This window comes from Psittacula echo (assembly GCF_963264785.1).
Source record: "Psittacula echo genome assembly, chromosome: 1".
In the NCBI taxonomy this organism is placed as follows: Eukaryota; Metazoa; Chordata; class Aves; order Psittaciformes; family Psittacidae; genus Psittacula; species Psittacula echo.
In genome coordinates, this window is record NC_137735.1 from 30,935,184 (window position 1) to 30,954,604 (window position 19,421).

Below are 19,421 nucleotides of genomic sequence, written 5' to 3' on the forward strand. Positions count from 1 at the left end.
TTGTTACTGATAAAAATAAATTATCTCCACAGACCCACACCTGTGAACAAACCTGGGGTTTGTATGTTTCCAAATTCTGCAGTTGTTTTAGTATTGACTTGGGAAGAAAAAGATCTTATAAGAGCCAAAAAAATGACAGTCCCTTATCAGAAAGGTTCTCTGATAGACTCTGTGGTGTGCAAGAATAAGTATCATGACAGGAAGAGGTTTGCTTTTGCCAGATGTTGAAGCAGCATCTCTCACTGTTCCCCGGGGAACAGAGTGGGAAGCAATAGCATTCAGGACTCAGGCAGATGCTCAGGCAGAGAAAGAATATGATGATGTTGGTAACGAAAAAGCAGCAGGCCTCCATCCAGCTACTCTGTCAGACAAGCCTCACAAATCAGAATCCTACTTCAGGTGCCCAATTTATATTTCTGTTGGCTAAGACTTTAAGAAGTTTTTAAAGTTGCTTGAATTAACAGCTGTCTTTGGCTTCGTTTATCACCTTAGTCAGTTGTTTGTATATCCTCCTGGCCTTCTCTTTGGCTTCATTTCACTGCTGCGTGTGCTCTGACTTTCTCCACTTACTTTCACACTTGCATTTTTTAAAGCGAACCAATGACTCTACAACTCATCACACCTTCATTCTCCACACAGGAAAGTGGTGAATTATTTTTCAGCATTGCATTCAGCTGCCTATCAAGTAGGAGTTTGCTTTGCTCCCTGTAAAATTCAAGAGTCCCTTTCCACAAGACAGCAGCAAACCAGAGGTTTTTTCTTACTTTTAAATATATGAAGCTATTGAATAGGGAGTATTTCTGTCCAGCTGTCTTCCATCATGAAGGCTTGTCTTCCAAAAGTATTGAAATTGCTTTAGTACCTGCCTTTAACAATGCTAAAAATATCAGCCTGGGAGAGGGCAGGGGTGGCTATGCAGTTGGTAGGAGTATGTAAAGAAAGAACCAGTGGTAAGAAAAATGCTTCCTCTTCTGGACACAAGAGCTCAAGGAAGAATGCAGAATAAAATAAAACCCGTTATGCTTCTCCAATTTTAAACATTTAATAGTGCACTTATTGAGTATATTCTGTACAGACATCTATAGCAAATTAAACATCTTCCTTTTTCTCACGTAGATCATAGTCATGTAAAGCACATTTACAATAGAAAACATACTTGAGGTACAAAAACCCAAAAAGAATATCTGAGGTATAAATACAGGTATATTTTAAATAATCTTTATCATGCTTTATCTATGTTTGACAGTACACTGTGGGCAAGTATACACGTTTACAATAGAATGGTATGTACAACATACAATTTTACAAATTCAAAAGTGTTTGATGTAGAAGAATATACAAGATTTTCCTACTCATGAGGAATACTGTTACTGGAAGTACTACATTATTTGCCATAATAAAAAAAAATCTTCATCAAAAAGCTTAAAATAATACTGACAATGGTAACAAAGTCTCAGTCAAAATTCCACTTTGCAACTCATTCATACCCTAGCCACAAAATGCATTTATCACTTAACACTGCACCTCGAAAGCTAATCTTTACCTTTACAGTAAAACCTACAGAAAGACACCTTTCCAGAGGACCTCAAGACTTCCTACAGTTCATACAAGTTGATTCTTAAGGACGGGGAATATCCCAAAGTGTTTAAAATCCCACTAAACCAAAGACAACACCCCCTACTCTCTGCCCTCAAAAATAACCCTCCACATTGCTTACATCCAGGTTCTGTTTGTGTTAACATGCGGCTTTTAGGAAAACCGGCAAAGAAGGGAGAGAAAAGGAGAGTTTGTTTGACTCTTCCTAGCCACCTCACCCCACCTGCTGCTGCAGGAGTCCTGCCACTTCCCAGCACCGCAACTCCAGTGTTGACTTCTTCCTCTTGAGCCATTAGAATACAGTAAAATATACACAATTCCATTAAAACATTTATAGTTAATGCAGGTAGGAGTAAAAGCAACAAACATTTTTCAGTAAATTAATGACTGAGATTATTGGCTCTCTTCACCATTTCAAAGATATTGCTTTTCTAAGCTGCTATGTTGCTCAAAAGTATATTTATTTACTTAAAATTGCTATAGAATTGCTATCCACTCCTAAAAGATCATCTGGATAAGGACTGGATAGTAATCAGAGCAAGCCTCTTGTAGCATCTGCTTAGGGTTTTTAATAAGGTTAGAGCTGAGGAAAAGGTAGAACTGGCACATGGGAAGGATGGCTACTCCTGGTCCACAGTCAAGTCCCATTCTAGGTTTAACTGTATCCAGCATACTAAAATCCATTCTGAGTGCCTTTCAGTGTACCAGACACATTTCAAGTTCGACTTCTGCTATCCTTTCAACCATTAACACACTCATTCACACTTCAATCTCTGTGCAAACCTTTCTCCGCTTATCTCAGTGAGAACACATTGAAGAGTACCAACTATTCCAGTGGATACGCCAGTCCCTCAACGCACTACAAATACATGAATATGTACATAAAGCTAAGTATTTCACATGGGAATGATGAACCTTCACCATCTTTCATAATATATTTTGCATTTAAAGAATTTTGCTTCTCAGAAGCAATTCAAACCATCTAATAGTACAATATTTTTTTGTTTTCTTCTTGCACAGTCCTCCTATGTATTCCAGTCAAGGCCTACACTATAGACCTTACACAGACAGGAAGCAGCTTTAAAGTGTATGGTATGGCCACAGTCCAGTAATGCAGTGCTCACAGTCAAGTTCTCATGCTGTCATCCCTTCATGACATGACTTGCAGATGGTACACTAGTCCCGTCTGCAGTGGACGAGCCTCGGTTTTAGATAATGTCTGCGTTGCTGATGTGTGGAGCACGTGGCTGTTCCTCTTCAGTAGTCACCTGGATTTTACTTCCTTGTTCTCAAGACTCTGATGAATGAAAGAGTCCCGTATTTTAACAACTTCAGATGCACACAAGTGTCCAAAAGACTTGGTGTACCAGTCTGGCATGTGGCCCCTGATGTGTGGAGAAAACGTGAGGATGAATTAGGTACCAGTAACTTTGCATGCATTTTCTCAGTCAGATTCAAATACGTATCTAGCTGGTTAAATGCCCGACTACAAAATCTCCTTATTACTGCTTATTGCTCAGCTCAGCCTTACTAATGTATAGACTGGCTCCAAGACAAGTTTGCCACGGTGATGAAAAGTTACGAGGAAAAGTTACAGAAAATTGTGTGAACTTGTTCCTCTTTACTAGCTTAATATTAAAATTATTATGTCCTTGCATCCAGATACATCTGTCAGAGGAAGGGGTGGGGTTATATACCAGTAGCTATGGTGCAGCACATACTGGATGTTTCTAATGCAACAAACCACACCTGCTGTTAGATGTGCACTGAAGCCAATTTTCTGTGACATCTCAGAGACCTGTGTATGCCTTTGAGAAGTACGTTACTACTGGCCAAGCTAAATCCTGTTGAACAGTCTAAATTTTGCACTGACTACATGGAAACTGTACAAGAAAAGTTACCACCACAAAAAGACAAAGTAGAAACTCATACCTTAAATCAATTCTGCACATGTAGGTAAGTTTAGATTTTCCTGACCCGCAGGGCTCAATCAGATACCTAGACAGGAGCACATTGACTCTAACACCTGCCACAGGAGCACGGTCATGGTCCACTGAGGTTGCTAGAAGCACACAAGCTCCCTTGGGAAAATTTGTCCTCCATGTTCTAAGGAAAAAAGAAGAAAAAATAAAGTCTTATCTTTGAGAAACAGTAATGAAACATCTAATTCAAACATCTAGTAAGACATCAAGTTATGCACACACAGATATTTACCCATATATACAGAAATCATAGTCAAGGTTGCGCTATGTGTACGGTATAAATATCATCACATATAAAAGCCTTACCTTAAGACTACGAAGTCTCTGGCTGGGTGAGGTGCCATGCTGTTCTGGACATACTGGTATATATCTGTCTGGCTGTCCAAAGGTTCGATTACTTTTGAATCTATAAGATCTTCATCCCAAAGATGCTGCTCCTTAAGTATACGATTTAACACATCCTCTGGCGTAGCTGGGATTTCAATGGTAGTTTTCCATAGCCGGAGTGGGGGACCTTCACATACCTGGAGAAAATCAATCAGCAGAGTCCTCAGTTTTACTCTTCCTGACACTTTCTTTTCCTTTCTGTTTTAGTGTTGGCTAAATACAGCAAATTAAATGCACACACGTATATGCGTATGTTTTATTAAGCTTGTCATAAGCTCAGACTAAGATTGTTTTCATAACAGCCAAAGGCATCTGCACACTGACTTCCAAATTGTTTTTAAATTACAGTTTAATTTAAAACTTCTCTAGTATAGGCCACCATTAAATTGTGATGCTATAGAATAATACTAGCCTAATTTCCCAAGTTTATTTGTTAAAAATCTCATTGAAACACTTCTCCCTGTGCTAGCTTTGAGCCGTGAGAGATTAGAGGCAAGAAACTTCTTTCCTACAACCTGCATATTGACAGTGCTTAGAGGCTTCACTCAGCCTGTCAAGGCTTTGCATGTCTGAGTGAAGGCATGTAAATGCAATACAGTGAACATTCCTGGGCTGGATAAACAGAAGAACACAAATCAGAGCATGTTAGTTGACTACTGCTGAAAGACAGGTTGTTTTTTGATGGTGTGCAACTATGTCAAAATATCAAGGGTTTTTTTTCTCAAATATACCTGCAACGTAAAGGTGTACACTGAACCTTCTGTAATATCCTGTCAAAAGCCTGCTCATATTAGAGAAGATGAGCTAAAAAAACAGAGCTGTGGCATGAGTGACAGAGTGCATACCTTCTTGTAGGCCAGCTCTGCTTGCTCGGAAGTGGAGCAGCTGACCCAGCCCTTAAACTTCTCCTTCATCTCTTTGAGCAAGTCGTCCATGCAGTCCTGGAGGTAGCAGTGGTAGTCAGTGGGCTCAGTGGTGCTGCTACCGCCCCGGAGCTCCTCCAGGCTGAGGGGACGCAGGTCCTGCTCCGTGTATGAGTTCCGGCCCCTGCTCATTTCTTCGGGTATCTGAGGGGCAACAAGGGTGAAATCATTCTCTTGCAGCTCTCTCCCCACATCACAGAGTTAGTCTAGCAGCTTGACAGCCACACAAAGATGGGTGCACTAGTTTTGTAAGGAAGTCATGGAATGCATATATGCCCAGTCACTCAATGTGAAAAAATGCCAAAATTAAGCATGTGACTTTAGCTCAAATTAATCTCTCATTTATGGGGTATCTTATTTTTTTCTGCAGAGTATCCCTCTTTGCTACACAACTCAGATCCATTCCCACAGCACAGTTTATCCTGCAGACTGAAGGAAGGAGGCATCAGTTGTCAGCCACAAGAAAAGAGACAGGCATGTCTTCAGTTGAGGGCTCTGAAAAGACTCGATGACAGTGAAGAAAACCAGGGCTCTTGACTTGTCTAGTTCTCTATCCCAGGCCCTAGAGGGAGCATGCTTTAGTTCCTACAGACCCTTCAACCTACGTTTTGACAGTGTCACATTCCAGGACGCTTCTGTGGCCTAGCCTTGCTAACTCTTGGGAATTTAAGTATAAAACAAGCACTGACATTCCTGGAAATAGCTTCTTGCTTTGTAATTAGAGCTGAAGTTCATAGACCCTCACGGCTGTACAATAGAAGCTTGGAAACGTATTTCAAATGCAGCCTGGATGTAACAAAAAAGTCCCAAAGCCCACAGCTGCTTCCTGACTTTTGAGTGCAAGTGCCAACAAAAGAACTCTCTTCTGGCACCACTTCCAATTCATGTATGTACCCAGATCAGGATGCAAATGTTTTTTTAAATGTTATTTATCATGTATTAAACTTTATTTTAATGAAGAGACATTCCTAGCTTTCCATTACACAGCAGATGTAAGCCATGTTGGCCAATATTCCACCCATCAGTTCTGCAAATAGGTGTTTTACCTGAAAGAGCTTCTTGCATTCAGCGATCATATGAGCTAGCCCTTGGGTTGCAGCCAGATTTTCATTTAGGTCTTTCTGATCGGGTTTTCCCAGGCTTGGTTTTCTTTGCATCACCCTTCCCAAGGGAAAAGAGCACACATGCACAAATCCAGTTATTTAATGCAGAGCAAGAGACACGTTTGATAAAAAAATACAGTAGGATTCCCAAATCTGTTGGTGATTTAGAGCAGTGCTGCCCATGACCAAATCTTGGCATGGTGTTACCGACTTCTCTCACTATGCTCTAAACTTTTTCTTTGGAATCTCTCCCGTTTCTTCCTTCTTATGAACTTGCTTATATTTTAACAGATTTCTGCCAAAAGGTAGGATCTCTTAACTGTTCTATGCCCCCTGCCCTCTGAGGTGTCCGAAGTGATCACAACTGGTAGGGTCAATGCCACCTGTTACACATCACTGCCAGCTGTGGTACAGGACCAGCAGCAACAAGCCCTGCTCCCGAAACATACCTTGGGGAAGAATTCTCTCTTTTGAGAGTGTTTAAGTGGAAGAGGGAAGGTGCTAAGCAGACAGCCAGGTTTGTCGGTGTCATCTGGTTTTCCTTCACTGCGGCTGTGACATCACTCAGGAAATAGAGAAGAATCTGGAGGACCTCCCTGTTCTCATCAGGTAAAAGCATAATGGCAGCCTTGATAGCCTGGAGACGCTGATCCTTTGGCACATCTGCATAATATTAGTAATTCTCTCATCAGTCCATTGATTTTCCATACACACAGCATGAATGCACCCCAAAGCAAACTCCAGCTTCACATATTTGACTCGAGTTTGAAGTGATTTCCTTCAGGATGCATACCAATCGTAGGAAACATGAAGGCATTTTTTTAACCCACTACTTTAACTTACCTCAGCTATTTCCTGCCTCAAAAGAAATGCAAGCAAGAAGTTGTGCCTAGGCCAGAGTTAATTTTAGATTAAATTTCAATAGTTACATGCTCCCGCAGATGCACTAAAAGGACAGAAGCCTGGAGTCAGGCAGTGAATAAGCAAACACAGTCCAACCAATTTAGAGGTTTTCTGGCTTTCAAAGAAATTCAAAACATGAATGCATTTTAGAATAGGTGAATTAATTAAATGAATTGGCTAGCAAACCTCTTCAACAATGACGTCATAAAATACTCAGAAAGTACTTTACCAAACACAGGGTATGATCTGCTTTATTGAGCAGATCATTCAAAGTCATGCAGTGGAAAAAGAAAGTCAACGCTGTGAAGCCCCATACCATTAAACAGCTCCGTGGTTACTAACAACAAACAGCCATTGGAAAAATTTAATGTGTCTTTATATAAGGCCCTCTCCGCCAAACTTGAAGGAAACAGAAAAATGAAATAAACCAGATCAGATCTGCTTCTTATAAAGGGATTTCCAAAAAGCCATCTCTGAAGACAACATCAGTGTCTTAATCCTGGAGCATTTATATCATCGTTAACACCACACCAACCCCACTGCATGTCTCAACAATACACGTGGTGCTAACTAGATATTTAACTGGTATTTGCTTTGGGCTTCAGCAACTTTGTAAGGCTAGCAGATGAGTTTAGAAAGCAATTTTAAGCAAACCCCACTGTCTTCCACACTCTCTCCTCAATCAGCTCAAAGCAGATTTAAGCCACGTGCGGACAATTCCAGTGCGCAGCCTCGTATGTAACACTAAAGCAAAGGGAAATTTTGTCCTTTGCAGGGAAGCAAAATTTACAGCTGCTTTAAGGCTCTTTGCTTTACACAAAGATAATACTTCCTGACCACCTCTGGGGATTCCTCAGACCTACCACCTGCAAAAGGAAAGTAACAGATACTTCTGCAATGATCTGTCAAACTTTTTCTGGCACTAAACCCACTAAGAGTTGCTGTTTAACATGCACAGAAGTGGAGAGTGTGATTAATTTTCTCCATAAACCTTCCTGGGAACCCAAACACACACAAAAAATGTGTGCACTGAAATAACGGCATGTATGTTTTTATTTTAAACCGTCACCTCCACCTATGGAGCTCTGGAGGAAATTCCTGTAACTTTTTGGTAATCATTATGATCAGGAAGGCACAAATTACAGCAAGGACTCAAAGACAGTGTTTTTGCAGTAAGCTTTTTGTAGCTATGCTCCCATGGGAAGAATACATGGGGAGACAGCTGGGATGATGTTAGGGACAGAAACCACAGAATCAGCAAGGTGCCTGTAGGGCATCAGTCAGTTCGGACCCCCATGAATAATTCAGAAAGGTTTGGTGTTCTTGTCACCAAACATTAATTCACCTTTGGCCAATTTATTAAGTGAGAGTACTCCCAATGGAATAAGAATGTTGAGGAAACAACATTTAGAAAGATCCAGCCCAAAATTAGGAGAACTCTATTAATCTAGTTCACAGAAGAGAATTTCTCCCTTGCTGGAGCTGAACCTGCCATCTCAGAAGGATTATTTCTTTCATGTGCATTGATAAACTCCATTTTTTATGTTCTAAGCACTTTCTGTTTATGATATCTACCAGTAAAGTAGCCACAAGTCAGTAACAGAAAAGCTTTCAACTTAAAGGTTGCTTCCAAAAGTTATGGTGAAGGAGAGAAGAATATGAATTATATGAAAACGGAATTTTTTTGGTAGCCTTGCCAATCCCTCTGAAAGCCCCTGATGTTCACGTAGTGTTTGCACAGCTCCTCTACCTAGACACATTAGATGGGGCTTATTTTTAAACCATAATATCAAGCATGCTTAAAGAAGAGAGGAAACTTTATAGCAAGTGATGGAGGACTTATGTTTGTCCTGAACTACAGAAAAAGGTGAAATTAAAAGAACTTGTACTATAAATTGTTATGCAACAGGAACATCAAAAATCCATTCCTTAAGAGGCAGCGTGAACTATAATGGCTGCTGGAGAAAGGCAAAGACCAACATATGCAACATGTGTAGTGACCAGAGGAGCAGTATTAGGAAGTTTCACCCTTGCTACACAAATGAGCATTTGGCCCCACCATAGAAATCTCACTACTTACATTGGTATATCTGTAAGAAGGTCTCGGACAGTTTGTTGGTCATGAGAGGCTCTGGGAGATCACGGAAGAATTGCTTTAACATGTCTGCTACATCATAAGCAGACTGGCCTTCATAGTTGACACAGTCTGCTGAATTCTCATTCATTTGACGCAAAGCCTGAATTCTTGATTTGACTCCAGATTTCCTGAACAGTCCAACCTAAATATATATGGAAAGGTAAATACATTAACAACGAGCCCAGCAAATCTGAAATATAAATATGCTCTTTAGCTTCTTATGTACAGGTCCTAATTGCATTGAAACCTTTCCCTGCATTAATTATCTATTTTGTCCTTTTTTTGTGCCTACTTTTTTCAGCCTGACCCCGGAACAATAAAAACTAATGGAAGGCTGGGCCCTGGGTGCTGCATGCATATGGGATGAGAGAAAGTACAGAAAACCCACCTGATCCAGACAGTGGTTGCGGAGGTACCTCATGGCTTGCTGAATGCTCTGTGGAAGAGGCTGTCCTGTGCGCTGGACATTGACTTGCAGCGGTACTCCAAACACATTTCGGTCTCTATAATCTGGCACCTTTATCCTTTTCATAAATTTTGGTACTGCCCTATTTAAGTAAAAGGAATGACAAAATTAAATTAAACCTCTGTTGACCATTTATTGTCTGTATTTCCAGTAATTTGGAAAGTCAGTGAAAATAAGTGAAACACTTTAGTAGTATGAAAAGTACTGACGGTATAAATTAGCTAATCCACTCAGAGCTGGGAAGGTGGAGAGGACCGAAAACAGTTTCTCTAAGAAAAAGGCTTGACATTCAGAGCAATGTGCTGCCTGTAAGTATTAATGTGGTGCTACTCCATCAATATTAGTAGGACAAAAGCTACAGGGTAAAACTGCAGGGGCCAGATTAAATTGCCAAGGAGTCAAAATAAATCCTGCGGTCAGTGACCCCTTATAACACTGCTTCTTTAGGTTTTGGGAAGGATGGGCATTTGAACAATGAGCTTTTGTATGTCAACTACTTGCTCTGCAAAGTTCTCAAACTGGGTCCACCACCCACCAGTGTGCATAACAGCAGGAAACTGATGTAATACATTTGAGTTTGTCAGCTAAAAACTTCAGCTCTATAAACAACCCCTTTGAGGGACCCCCCTCCTTGTCAGCCGGTGACTGTTGTTACCCCTGCCTCCCACTCTGGTTACAATGAGAGGCCTTTCCATCTGCTTATGACTCCAAGGAAAAAGTTACTAAATACAAAAGAATGATTTACCCCCAGGTCCCCAAGAGTACTGGTTTCATAAAGGGGAAAAAAAAACTAAAATGTGAAAATATTGAGATCATTTTCCTAAACAGGGAGAAAAGCTAACGTCCAGTGCAACAACTAATAGGACACAGCGGCACTGGAAAACAGGGAGACCTACTTAACATTTCAGTACACAGTACAGCTACACAAACAGTACATTAGATTTACAGCTGACTAATCTGTTACATAGTAAACCAGAACCAATTTGTATTGCCATACAGTTAAGATTAGGGCATTATTGATATATGTATGAATAATACGTGCTTTGTCAAAAAACATGCCAATGGAATGTGAAAAAACACATTGCGATCTCCACTGAGAATCTGAAGCATGCAGGAATAACTGGTCAATACTTATTTCTGTCTTTCAGAACAAACAACTTCTGTATTTAGAAAGGCTAACATAATAACAGCCTTTGAACAGGAGGTACTTTGATGCTGAAGCTAAATACTCTCTATGACTCCTGGGGAAGGGAGGAGGCTGGCCTGTGGTAAGGAGAAGAAAAATTTTATTGCGTCTTTTGCATCCTGGAGGTTACACAGGCTCTACTGCAGATACAATCATAAAAGAGCTTTCTATTCCATTCTTCCGACAAGGAACATTCACCTGGGTTACAAACACCTGGGCACAGCAGAAACTGCTGCCTACAAAACCTCCATGGTTCTCCCATCTTTTCTTCCCACCCGCTCCATCTTTTTTGCAAGCGAACTGGATTTATAGTGTTTTAAAGAGGGGATACAGATTACAGCTAATGAGATACGAGAACTGAAGGAAATTTACATTATTTCATTACATAATTATATACAGAAACCAATACAAATACTTAAGACTAACTGAAGAAAAGCAAGCCTATTAAGATCTACTGAGGTTTGTGCTACTGTTTGCTAACTGTCTCAATAAACAGCTAGTCCTCATTTTGCTATGGATAGTTGACATCTTCCTACTCAGTAAGCTGCCCTGAACAAAAGCAGTGATGTTTTTGTTCCCTTTTGTTCTGCTTTTGTTCCCTTACATGCCCCCATAAACATTTCTCAAGCCTAATAAGATTACTCTTATGTAAAGGATTAGCAATTTTAGCCCTGTCTTAGGAAACCACAAATCACTGACAGCACAGGCTGGAGGAAGAAGTGCAAATATGGACAAAGAGGAATAGAGGGATTCATTGCATCTTCCCAGTGATGCTCAGGATGAGCGCAACTGTCATGCTTGTGTAGTCAGCATCTCTACACAAGGCACTGTGTCCTTACCAGCTGAAACCGTGCTTATTGGAAGGGGTGTACTTCTCCAGGAGAGCGGTCAGCTTCAGGAGAGAGTACTTCTGCAGCAGGTTCATCTGTGCCACTGACTGGCAGTTGATCTGCAGCGACGCCGAGCTGAGGCTGGGCCGGTGGGAGCTCTGGAAGCTGTGCCACCTCAGCCTGTGCCTGCAGAGAAGATGGGGCACAGAACAAGGACTGGTCACTGAAATGTCTCTGCAAGATGTGCAGGAATTACTGCAAACGTAACGCTGAGCTCCCTGCCTTTGTCAACCGCTGTCTGGGAAATTTCTCAGGCCTCTCTGCCTCACCTGGTGCAATGCAGCATGCACAGGTACTTTAGGCGAGAATGCGCACCGTGAGCTGACTCACAGCTCAGAGTTAACTACATGCTCCTGCCCTATCAGATATCCTCCAAGGGCTCCAACACCCTTCTTCAGAAGCCCTTTTGGTATTAAGACAGTGCGAATCAAAAAGCTCCATTTAGAAAAAAGCCCAATTTTTTAAGACACATCAAATGGGAACTAAGCACTTCTGAAAGTCCCATTAGGTTTATAAAAGCAGCTGTGAAACTAAATGACAGCAGAAACCAGGCCCTAGATGATCTGCACCAGTTTTAAAGGAAAACTGGAAACAAAGCTAGAAAGAATTCAACTCCTTGCTCTACTCACAATTCAAAACACAGTTATCTATCCCATGATAAAACACCCAGAAGAAACGGGGAGGCCACTGGAACTCCCGCAGTTCCCCACTGTGCTACAGTGATGAAGAGAAAATAAACAAACCTCATTTTCCCTGCAGATTTAATGCTCTAGCATGCTATTAAGAAAGAGATGGCTACTGAAAAGGGTGATTTTTTGGAACAGTCTAAAAGTCAAGGCTTTTACTACTCACTGACACAAACCAGACCACACTGACACTGTTTCTCCTATCCAATTTAAAAAGTGAATAATCCTACTTGAGGTCCCTCTCCCTCCCACACACCATTTCAGTTTGAAGAATTATCATCCCCGAAAACTGCCTTAACATTCCTCCTAACGCTGACTCGCTGAGCAGGCTGCTTTTCAGTGACGACTCAGGCTGAACATACAAACATACAGCTATGAAGTGTGGGAATCACTTGTCTAAAAGTCTTGCACAAATACTTCCTTTGCCTCCAATTGCTTTGGGAAGCAACAGGAACAGCATGTGAGTGCCTGAATGGCTACAACTTCTACTGCACCTTAACTGAGTGGGGCAAAGGGGGATTTCACCAGGGCCACCTCAATCCCCAGTGCCTGTGATCTCACCTGCTGGACCTCGTCAGCGATGCACCCACCCCAGAGTCCCTCCTGTCCTGCATCCCTGTGGGCTCTTCTGTTTCATTCAGTGAATTCCCCGTACTGTCAAGGTCACTCGGTGTTGCTCGATCATTATCTACATCGAGATGGATCTGCTTTGGAGAGGAAGGACATGGGGAGATGGAGTCAAGTGCTGAGTCAGAGTCCCCTTCATCCGAGAACTTCTCTGACCACTGGTTTACTATTCTCTGCATCCCTTTGACATGGTACAGGATGTCATCTAGTTCTGGGAATATGTCTTCATTTTCAAGGTCAGCCAGGTCACTCGTACTGGAATACAGGATCGAGCCTGGCACATTGTCATAAATACTCAGGCGGCTGGTCACTGAGCTGGAGGAGTTACGCCTTTTGCCCATGCCCAGCTCTTTAGAGCTGTCACTGCTGTTTTCCCTGCGGAGGCTGAGATGGCCATGTCCATGGTAACTCCCTGTCCTCCAGTTCACAGAGGCATTGTTTTCTGTAGGGGAGAAGTTGCCATTGGAGAGTGCTTTTGGAAAAGTGCCGGGCTTATGATCTTCGGGGATAAAAAACACCGTGTCTTCTGCAAAGCTTCCCCGGTTCTTGAAGTTCTGCTCTATCACATCACTGAACGTTGACTGGTTGAAGGGGTCAAAGCCTTCCAGGTACATGCCCACCCTTTTGTTGTATGCACTGAGGCTGCGTGTTCGTGTGACAGGACTGGGTGTGCTGACAGCACTGCTTGTCTCAGACTGGCTACTGCTGCTGCTGGTCTGCGTGGAATTGGAGACGCTCCTCTTTCGTACCATGGGGAGGCTGATGTGATTGCCGTTGAGGGCAGAGATCTCCACGCAGTTAAGTTGTTTCAGTTTATCTTCATCCATGCCCTCCTGCAGGATGGGACCGCTAATAATAAGGCCAAGCTTTGAAGGAGCTTTGCTCTTGCCATGGTGAGAGCTTTTGATCTTCAGGCTCTCCATTCTCTTCAGCAGGCTCTTTGTTTTGGACTTGGCGTTCTTCTCATTGGCTTTCGTGTTGAAGCTGAAGCTATTCAGCTCCCTGGGCGAGGGCAGGCTGCTGAATGAGTCATCATTTGCTATGAAATTGCTCGATGAACAAACGCTCACGACTGAGTTTGTTCTGGTAGTAGATGCCTCACTCTGCAGGGTTGGTTGGTGGCTGCTGGTGCTACTGATGCTCAGAATGGAAGCCACTTCCTGGCGTTCGCTGAGGTCTGTTAGCACACTCTCATGGCTTGCGGCGTTAGTAAGGTGAGGAGCTTCTGGGGAAGGAGTATTCAAGTCCGGTTTTGGAGGGAATACATCAAATTCTTCAAGCCTTGACCACCTCTTGCTGTCCCTCTGAAAAGTCCATTTGCCACTTATTGCACAAGGTTCATCTTCATCTGAATCTTCGCTCTGCAAAGGAGAAGAACCCTGAAAGTACTGCTTGCAAATTGCACGAACAGCAAAAGCGGCTGCATTTAAATACAATGCCCACTAAAATGCTTTAAGCATGACCTTATTCTCACTGAATTTGAAGTGAGAACAGTCTTTTACTTCAGGGAGAAGAAGATTAGGCCATAAAGTGCATCACAGGAAAAGATAACGAGGGACAGGCAATATATTTTAACAGTTTTTAAATACAAAAGATACAAGCTTCATAAAAAGAAACAAACAATACAATCTGCTTTAAATTGCTCTTTTCTAAAAACCCTAGTATCCACAGACTTTTAATTAATTGGTCACAGTGGATAGCCCTCAGATCAATGGAAATTCCTGGCATGCATAAAATTTTAAACTGGAGTCAGTCAGGGGTTGGGGTCCCTCTGGACTCTCTCCAAAGTTACACTCTGTTGATAGCGGCTGTGTGTTTATACTCCTCTTTGCAATTATGAGATGTTTCTCATATGTTCTGAATTATAGTGGCTTAATTCCTTACTCATTCGGGAAGTCTGAACGGTCTCAAGCTGTGACTAATGAGGTAGCAAAAGAAGCTCTTGTGTTGAAAGAGTGCGATGCCTCCAGGCTCTTACCTGGTTCACTCTTCCTCCCACAGGCTAGCAGCTAACATTCTAAGAATGTCTTGTGAAGTTTCTAGTTCAGTTTTGCTTCAGGCAAACTTTTAACACTCACCGATAGCGAGCAGCAAGAGCTCACTGACAGTATAGCACGTAACTAAATTGTAAATAACATCTCCACTGATGATGTTTGATGTATGAGCAGTGCCTGAGGGCACAATTACACGTACACCACTTACGTTTACAATCGTTTCATCTAAAGACTGAAAGGGAATGACTCTGGAACTGACATATTTGGTCTTCCAAATATCTGGAAAATTTCACGTTGGAAGAATAAAACCAATGAAGATATTTTAATACAACACCATGAAACCACAAAATAACCTTTGGTGTTCAGAGCAGGAAACACTAATTGCCACCCAGCTCCATGAGTTTCACTTGATTTGTTTAGACTGCTTTAATTTAAAAACAAACATGCATGCCCCAAACTGTAACTATTTGTGTGCCAGCAACACAAACATTTATTCTCTGAAAAACAAGTAAATTAGTCATATTTCAAGTATTTTATTTATGCATACATTAGTTCCTGATCCTCTCCTAGTGTTTTGGGTTGTTTTTTTTTTTTTTAATTGCACATTTCATAACCTCGGGAAATAAGTGAAACACCATATTTATTTTTTATAACCAAATACAGGAGACACAGAGCAAGTGTCATCTTCTTCATTTCCCAACTACTATAAACTACTTTTCTACACGACTCAGATGAAAACCTAAGAGTCTTGCTTATTGAAAGCTTTCAGGAGGAAAAAAGTCACCTGAAACCACCAGTGGATAATAATGGGAAAAAAAGAGCAGTAAAGTGAACTTAATTTGCAAAGAGGTCAATGCAAACACAAGGAAACATATGTTTCTGTCAGCATAATTTTTTCCCTTGTGTTAGAAAGCTTCAGGGGCTAAGTATTGATTTTAATGAATTCAACAACAAAAGGGAATAGGATCCAAGTCCATCTGCCAGAACATGGGTGGTGAATGAAAATCAGGAAAGACTGAAACAAAAGGTAACATCCAGACTCCGGAAGATCTGGGGCTTGGACCTAAAGTTGGGTCTGGTCTGACCTCTAACAGCAATACTGCTCATTCCAGTGTTAACAAGGTTCAGAAACAAGGAGGAGAAATCTTCTGGCGGTCATAAACAGCAACCCAGCTGCCTACCCCCACTTTTAGAGTTCCTACATATGCTGCCTCAGAGTGTTATCTTCTGGAGCTTGGATGCTGTTTCCAACATACCACAAACAGATAGGGAAAGAGGGGATTAATTCCTGGTAAACAACCTCAGAGCATTTGTATGCATTCTTGTTAAGGGTAGGGCAGTATTGTATTGCCTTAGCTCAGTCATCTTTATCTGCAGTTGTCATATCCCAGGGGACAGTATAAACTACTGATCCCTCCTAGGACACACACATAGTTTTAAGACAGCTATTGAGCAGTACCTTACTAGCAGATTCCAGCAACTCAGCTTTCTATTGGTACTACCTTATTCAAATTTCAGTTGGTGCTCCTGTATTTCTCACCATGCTCCACAGGGATCCTGAAGATTCAGGAAAACTTTTAATTCCTGCTGAGCGCCCTGGAAACATTTCTAAAAAGGTACCTGATGTATTTTGTAAATATATTACTTTAATTTCGAACTATGTAATTAAAAAATAAGTAAACAATGTGTCTCATTCTACAAAGGATTATCTCTTTCCTTTGCAGGCCAAGCACAGTCTAACTGATCTTGTCTATATCATAATAAAATAATACAATCCTAATGTGATGGCAAAGAACCAAAACTATGAAGACGATGCCAAAGACTATGTTCTAATATTCAGCTCAGCTCACTGTGGCTGGTCAGGATCTCCTCCATCAAGCCTACTCTTTACAACCCTGCCCGAATGCAGGTTATACACTACAGGAAGGGCAGCCTCTTTGGCAGGCAGAGAAGCCCAGTGCCTTTCACACTGGGAGCAGCATCACAGGGGAAGAGTTTGCTAGATGAATAACCTTTACCCGCAGCCAAGTCCTGCAGTTTTCACTCAGTGAGAACACGAAATAAAATGTAAGCACCGTTTTGACTGTGTGTCCTTTGCCAGGCTCTACTCAGGTGTTATCCTAGACCGCAGCTAAGCAATCTGCTACGTGGTGGGTTTTTTTTCCAGTTTCATTAATGTACAGTGATATAAGAGAAGATGTTAAAGGAACTTACCCTTTTCCTGTGGGGACTAATTTCTAGCTTCATCACTGCACATTTGTTTAAAGTATTTAAGCGCCTGCAAAGCAAAGGAAACCATATTAAGAGAACACTCCAGTGTTTTGACACAGGCTACTCCAGTTCACAAGCTTTTGTGAAGGCTGTCCTCAAACTGCTTTGCATACAAATAGCCACAAGCAGAGTTTCAATTAGAGCCCTAATTATACTTAACCATTAACCCATTACATTTGGCTGTACTCTAACTTCAGAGGGAGGGATGGATGACTATTTGTCACAATTACCCGAATCGAAGTAAAGAGAAATGAATGGAAACTTAGTCTAAGTTGAGAAGTGCATTATATTCAATGAAATGTAATAATTACCTTTGCTTAAACAGCAGACATTTGAACCCTGAAACAATCAGTCTCAACAGACTGAAAATAAAATAAAAGGCTTCGTATTTGACACTAGGTACATACGCCTGTGTGAAAAAAAGCATCCTGCTTTAAAATTGTACTTTATAAGCTAAAACCTCTCAGAGGAAAACTTATTTTCCACTTATTAGGTGTCTACTTTGTTTGTGAACAATGATTATTTTCAGTACAGTCCTGGGACAAGACAACTCACCAGTTTAAATAAAAAATGTACAACAAAACACAGACCTGATTTTTCCTTTCTAAACTGTAAGTTTCTTTTATACATAAAAATGTTGTTCTGAAGGACTAAAATTTAAACTATTAAATTGCTGCAGCAACAATAGTTAAATAGCCTCCTTGTGACAATAGTCTGGATGCATATCTTGAAGCACTATAAGCATTCCTCTGTTCCCTGATGAGCTAATTCTGGTAGGTATCCCTAAAATAAAAGAAGTATCTTTCTTCTACCCTCTCCCCAGAAGCTCAGTGTGCACAGCTGAGCAGAAACAGCTTAAAAAGCAGAGCAAAACTTGGCACTGTTAAACACACAGCTCCATGGCAGCTCAGGCACAGCTGAGCCCAGGCTGCCATGGTCTCCTGCCCTTCTCCCAGCCCTTGTCACCTCAGAAACCACTCCAGGATCATGGCTCAGCTAAAACCTGCACGAGTGAAGTGTGGTTAGAGAAATGCTGGTGCTGTGACAAGGCAAAGGGCAAGAACAAGGTAATGCAGAAGGCAGGAAAACCGAAGCAGCAGCTTTATGGAAGTGATGGTTTGGTTCCTTGTGCTAATACTTCCACTCGTGTGGCTGTACGGGGGGTACAATTGAGCTGCAAACTAATCTTTCAATACTTTGTTGGGTTGAATTTCTGTCAGGTCAGTTGCCTTACCTGTGTGAAGGGCAGGGAGAGGTAGAGGAGCAGAGCCCCTCCTTTCCTACAACCAGACTGCAGCCCCAATTCAACAGGAACAAAACTGGGCTTTAAAAAGTCTAATGCATTCTGAAGGAAGTTGTATAATTTTCACATTTATTTGGACAAAGTGTAAAGAAGAGCCTGTACCAGCAGCTTTGAAAAACTAAAAACATACAAAAAAAACCCCAAACCAAACACAAACAAACAAAAACCCCCACAAACAAACAAACAAAAAATTGCTGACTTGTCCTGTTGTTTCAGATGAATCTTTTCAGACTCATGAAACTTGTAACTTGAATCTAGAAAGTGTGTGCACAGGAAGAATTACTAGTTCCTTGTCTTTCCCCTCGCCTTTTATGCACAGGATTGGTTGCAGATGGTATTTACACAGGGCTTGATCCTGAGGCCATCAAAGAAAGTGGAAAAGCTCCTACTGGTGCTTTTGCTGCAGTTATGAAGGAAAAAAAAAAAAAGGAAAAAAAGAAGGCAGTTTGATCTATAATTAGACCCAGCCATAACACAGCAGAAAAGGAGAGAAACAGGAAGAACTGCCATGGGTCAAATAGTAGGGCAGTGGCAGGTTAGGAAAGTTATCCAGATCTCTCTATTTTCGTCTTTGCTCTGACTTTAAAAGGCAGCAGCTCAGTCCTGCTGGCTGCAGTTGGTGGGTACATGCACAAGTCCAGTCAATTTGAGAGGAACTGTATGGCACGGGTGAAGGGTGAATGTCCCATCTACACACTACACAACAAAACTAGGATTTGAGGCCGCACAGCAGCAGAAAGCTGTCTCCCTCTCTGCTATAAAAACATTCTCCTTCAAACTCCTGAACCTCAAGGCCAGGAAATATTAAACTGGTTTCAGATCTATATTGCGTAATAATTTACAAATTTCACAGTGTTACAACCTTTGACTTAGGCAGAGAGAAGTTATCATCAAATCCCTGTATCAGGCTTTATCTAGCTCCAGCCTGTCTGACCGCTAATAAAGACGATCTCTGATTTCATGAAGA

The 19,421-nt window shown here is 41.5% G+C and overlaps 1 protein-coding gene across 1 annotated transcript in view; it reads right to left on the minus strand.

Moving 5' to 3' along the window:
- Nucleotides 1-2,860: 2,860 nt before the first annotated feature.
- The window catches only part of DLC1 (DLC1 Rho GTPase activating protein), a gene marked incomplete at its 3' end in the record, with an annotated part of 214,437 nt that continues 197,876 nt past the window's right edge, over nt 2,861-19,421 (minus strand). The window contains exons 7-17 of the mRNA XM_080639214.1: nt 17,095-17,158; nt 12,821-14,247; nt 11,523-11,699; nt 9,420-9,579; nt 8,975-9,173; nt 6,441-6,654; nt 5,935-6,049; nt 4,811-5,032; nt 3,885-4,102; nt 3,529-3,702; nt 2,861-2,981 (exon numbers count right to left, since the gene is read on the minus strand). Coding sequence (XP_080495340.1) covers nt 2,861-2,981; nt 3,529-3,702; nt 3,885-4,102; nt 4,811-5,032; nt 5,935-6,049; nt 6,441-6,654; nt 8,975-9,173; nt 9,420-9,579; nt 11,523-11,699; nt 12,821-14,247; nt 17,095-17,158 — 3,091 coding nt within the window. The remainder of the gene's footprint in view (nt 2,982-3,528; nt 3,703-3,884; nt 4,103-4,810; nt 5,033-5,934; nt 6,050-6,440; nt 6,655-8,974; nt 9,174-9,419; nt 9,580-11,522; nt 11,700-12,820; nt 14,248-17,094; nt 17,159-19,421) is intronic.